This window comes from Coenobita brevimanus, chromosome 63 (assembly GCF_032717465.1).
Source record: "Coenobita brevimanus isolate Jiangsu-jjx chromosome 63, ASM3271746v2, whole genome shotgun sequence".
NCBI classification, from domain to species: domain Eukaryota; kingdom Metazoa; phylum Arthropoda; class Malacostraca; order Decapoda; family Coenobitidae; genus Coenobita; species Coenobita brevimanus.
The window spans coordinates 36,780,763-36,785,527 of record NC_137016.1 but is presented as its reverse complement, the minus strand read 5'-3'; the positions used below and the strand labels follow the sequence as shown (position 1 = coordinate 36,785,527).

At 48.5% G+C, this 4,765-nt stretch overlaps 1 protein-coding gene across 1 annotated transcript; it reads left to right on the top strand.

Moving 5' to 3' along the window:
- Window positions 1–366: 366 nt before the first annotated feature.
- On the top strand, window positions 367–2,417 carry LOC145404322 (bone morphogenetic protein 2-like). The gene is made up of 2 exons (XM_080275842.1): window positions 367–682; window positions 857–2,417. Exons 1-2 carry the CDS (start codon window positions 367–369, stop codon window positions 1,744–1,746), a joined length of 1,206 nt encoding a protein of 401 aa, XP_080131968.1. The 3' UTR covers window positions 1,747–2,417.
- Window positions 2,418–4,765: the final 2,348 nt, after the last annotated feature.

Below are 4,765 nucleotides of genomic sequence, written 5' to 3'. Positions count from 1 at the left end.
TGAATGGTGTGTGGTGACTGGTGGATGGTGTGTGGTATGGTATGGTAAGTGGTGTGATATGATACAGTGACTGGTGTGTGATGTGGTGTGGTATGGCGATTGGTGTATGGTGTGATCATGGTGGTGACGGGTATGCAGTGTAACAGGAACTAGTGCTTGGTGTGATGGTGACCTGTGTGTGTTGGAACAGATGGTGATGTCCATGATGTGTGAAGGGAAGAAAGTAGAGTCTTAGTATCGTTATGTTCTGCAACAGTCTGGAGACAGGGGGAAAAAAAAGTATAGTAACTTAGTGAAGGGGTAAGAGACATTCTAAAATGAACCATACTAACATCGCACCTCTCCTCCCTCCCTCAGGCTGGTGGCATGATGCTATCGTGGTGGTGGCAGGTGGTGGCGGTGGTGGTGTGGGCGGCGGCGGCGACGAGGGGACAGGACACCAAAGCAAGGGACTCCTCCGTCGTCAGCCAGCTCGAACAGTCCCTCCTCTCTTCATTCGGTCTCAAACAACGGCCGCGATCCGCCAAGAACGTGGTGGTGCCGCCCTACATGTTGGAGCTGTTCCAGCGTCACCAACAACAGCAACAGCAGCAGCAGCAGAAAGACCAGGACCAGGGCCAGAAAGAGGAGGATGTCCCTGCCACATACTCACCTAACACTTTCAGAAGCTTCATTCATAAAGGTAGGTACAATATTTACATTGTATGTGACGTAGTTTGAGACTTGTGGTTCTGCATACAGGTACATATCCACATGAATGCAAGATATGCGTGTGAAAATACACATGTGTCCCCACACGCATGCCTTGTGCCCGTAGGTGGTTATGTGACTAAGATGTGCCTGTCTGTATTCACAGAGAGCGCAGCTGACAAGATATATCCAGCACACAAATTGCGTCTTCGTTTCAACGTAACTACAGTGCCAGTTAGCGAGGAACTGCGGTCGGCCGAGTTGCGGTTGACACACCTGCAGCATCCTGCGGCTCCTCAGAAGATGAAGAAGGAGACACCGTCCAGCCCCAACACACTGCAGCCTGGCCGCAGGCGGAAGAGGAAGATGCGTGAGTCAGCACCGTACCTGCAGCGGGTGATGGTGTATGACGTGCTGCGCCTCGCCACGCGGGTGTCCGAGCCTTTACTGCGCCTGTTGGACACCCGCGTCATTGATGCACGACAGTCGGGCGTCCAGAGTCTGGATCTGACGGACGCAGTGCGCCGGTGGGTACGTGACCCCGCCACCAACCACGGTGTACTGGTGGAGGTGGTGCCCTTCACAAAGACCACCAATCTGGACACCTCACACGTGCGGCTACGGCGGTCTGTGGAGGAGCAGGACAGCGGGCTGGACCACCAACCGCTGCTGGTGGTGCACACACACGACGGACAGGCGGGTAGGAAGCGTCGCTCTGTTGACAAACACAGGAAGACCCGTCAGTCCTGTCGCAGGCACAGTCTCCACGTGGACTTTCGTAAGGTTGGGTGGGATGACTGGATAGTGGCGCCAGCAGGCTACGACGCTTACTACTGCAAGGGTGACTGTCCCTTCCCCCTGCCAGACATGCTGAACGCCACCAACCACGCTGTGGTGCAGACCCTGGTCAACTCACGTTACCCTGAACGAGTGCCAAAAGCCTGCTGTGTGCCCACAGAGCTCTCACCCATTTCCATGTTGTACATGGACGACGACGAGAGGTTTGTGTTGAAGAACCACCAAAACATGGTGGTGGAGGGGTGTGGCTGCCGGTGAGGCCCCTTGCCCCAACACAGGTGGTGGCCATGCCAGCAACCTGCCTCCCTAGTCCTTCGACCATTGTGATATTCTACCTACTTTAAGTTTGACCCGCTGGTGTGAGAGCCGGTGGTGGCAGTTCCAGTCCAGTCCCATACAGCCCCGTCAGCAGTGCTGCTCCCTCCTTCCACCAGCGCTCGAGCCCTCTAAGTGTTCCTTGGCACTCGCGCCCCTTGAGTGCCTCTCACACTTGGATGCTTAGTATCCCTGCACTAGAGGCGGGGTAAATCTGGTGGTGCAGTGGTGAGAGGCAGAGGGAGGGAACTGACCACGGGTGGGAGAGTGGTGGTGATAATGGTACAGACGCAGTGGCTTAACGTGATGGCGGCGGTAACAGTAGAGACCGTCAGTGTGTACAAGTGATGAACATGTTGTTATGCGGTGACAGCCTGACTTACAAACACTAAGAAAGACAAACGGAAAATCTCCAAGGTGTCAGTTAAGGCTTTTCTTGTAAGATACTTTCTTTCCCATAGACGAGGGCGTGGAATGATAACCAAAGACCAGCGTGGAAACATAATAGATGAGATGATGTATATAGACAGAAGTGTTTATATAGCATAAAGGGGAGATGGGGAGAGAAGGTGGGAGGCAGAGGGGTTTTCCTTATATACACACACACACACACACACACACACACACACACACACACACACACACACACACACGAAACTCTGACTTCAACTCTCTCTCTCTCTCTGACTTTAACTTTGCCACACTTACAAACCTTCCTCTGACGTCAGCGTATGCACACGAACTACTATTATTATTAAGGACACACACACACACACACACACACACACACACACACACATCCCCTGCTTCCCACCTCCATAACCCATGGTCCTAACCTTGCACTGTATTTATTCCCTTGTATCATACTTTAGCAGAGAAATAATGTACATATTATATAAATATATATATTTAAATGTGAATATAAAATACAAGATTTTGTACATATGTCAAAGACAGTATTGCTGAATAAAACTTAAAGAAATAGGGTGGAGTGTACGCATTTCCTGTCCTCAGAGTTAATGAGTTACAGCGCGATTATTCTCACCTGACGAAGATCCCTCACGCCTTTCAATTTAGTCGATGGCCACGTGTAGTCAGACTGAAGGGTTGATTTTAAAAGTAACCAAGGAGATTCATTACTATTCCCCATAACTAAGGGCCATCGCATATCATACAACCACGACTTAGCATTCAAGTTGTGGAACTAGTTCAGCTCCGTCAGGTGAAAACAGACCGTTTGTAGTCTTGCATGATACTGATAAATCTATAGTTAAGTTTTGCACCTGTATCTATTTTCTTGTAGTTTCACCAGTAGACTAGAGCTGGTAAGTCATGAGTGAAGGTTCTACTATCACCACTAACATCCTTCAAGAACCAAAATGAAAATCCATTACATTTCAGATACCTGGACATATACGTTGGAAATAATGGAGGCCGTAGCCAACTGGAAAACAGGCTGAAGACGGCTGAAGCAGGTGTGACTTTATAAACAAGGAGTAGGAAAGAATGGGTTGCAACTCTCTCCCTATCAGCCATTCTCCATTTACTATTTTCAGAATGACAACGTAATTACCTGTTTCTGTTACAAAAGAATGATTCAGTTCAGTAAGAAAACAGAACAGTCGCTGGTAAAGAGGTAAAGTAGATACTTTAATACACACGCACACGCGCGCACACGCACTCACGCACGCACGCGCGCGCGTGCGTGCGCGAGCAATATGTCTCTCTCTCTCTCTCTCTCTCTCTCTCCCCAATAGATGGCGATGATCACCAAGAAAATCAGTCTAGAAGTGATTGTAAGGTTCATTGACTTATGGGATGCAGATGTAGAGAGAGAGAGAGAGAGGCAGGAATTGCGGCAGGGGTAGGCAGAGGAGAAAAGAGAGATAAGAGAAGAGGAGGAGGGAAGAGAAGTAGGGAAATAATGAAGAAGGGGAAGGAAGGGAGAGAAATGGCTGAGGAGGTAAATAATAAGACGAGAGGCAGGGCGGGTTTTTAGTCCGAGTGCTGGCGGGGGAAGGAGTGACCCTGAGACAGACAGATAGACAGACAGAGAGTTACAAGGAGTTACAAGGACAAGTAGTACCTTAAAAAGTCTTACGACCTTTACCAAGGAAGTAAAAGGAATGAAGCTGCCGGGCACAAGTTGCTATTCTGACAGTGGAAAAAAAAGTGAAGTAAAGGTGGAGACTCTCAACCATCTACCATTACCATCCGCAGGTCGGGCCCGGTAAAGGAAGAGCACCTAACAGAAAAAAGCCGGGCTAGGAAGTAGAATTATAACAGAAAAGGAGAAGTTCAATATACAGTGCCAGTACGTTAGGCGTAACAAAACTTTGTCTCGCCTAGCTTTGAGCTGCTCTATTGAGGGAAAGGCAATGGTTGGAAAAAGTGCCTGACAAAAGACAAGTCTTTATGTGGAGACATTTTCCTCTCACGTACTGTACATTGTCGGTGATTTGACAAAACCCTCGACGGCGGTAAGTTGTCGATAAATAAGGTTTATCGTTAAATAGACATTTTTTCTATTACCCCGTGAGAACAGTTCCGCCTCCGTAAGAATAGTTCCGGCCCCCACGAGAATAGTTCCGTCCCTCATCAGAACAGTCAGCACTCATTTCCCCGATTAAATGTTGTGCTTTTCATTTTATTCCTTTCTGGACACACAACAACTTAGGTTCTAAAGATTTTGCAACCAGAGGAAGGACACACTGAGTATACACATTTCCTTTTGAGACAGGAAGGACAGAGGCGTTATATACTCCTTTCATTAGAGGCGGAGGTAATTTACTCTTCATGATTAACACTCCCATGCTTCTACGCTGACTCTAAGCTGGATAAAATCGTATGACCTTTCAAGAATCCCAGATTCCTGCGACTTAATCTCAGCTACAGTAAGTAAAATCGTCTGGAGTCAGCTGGAATGGAGTGCTGGGGCTATTTCAAACATGACAGGGTTAAT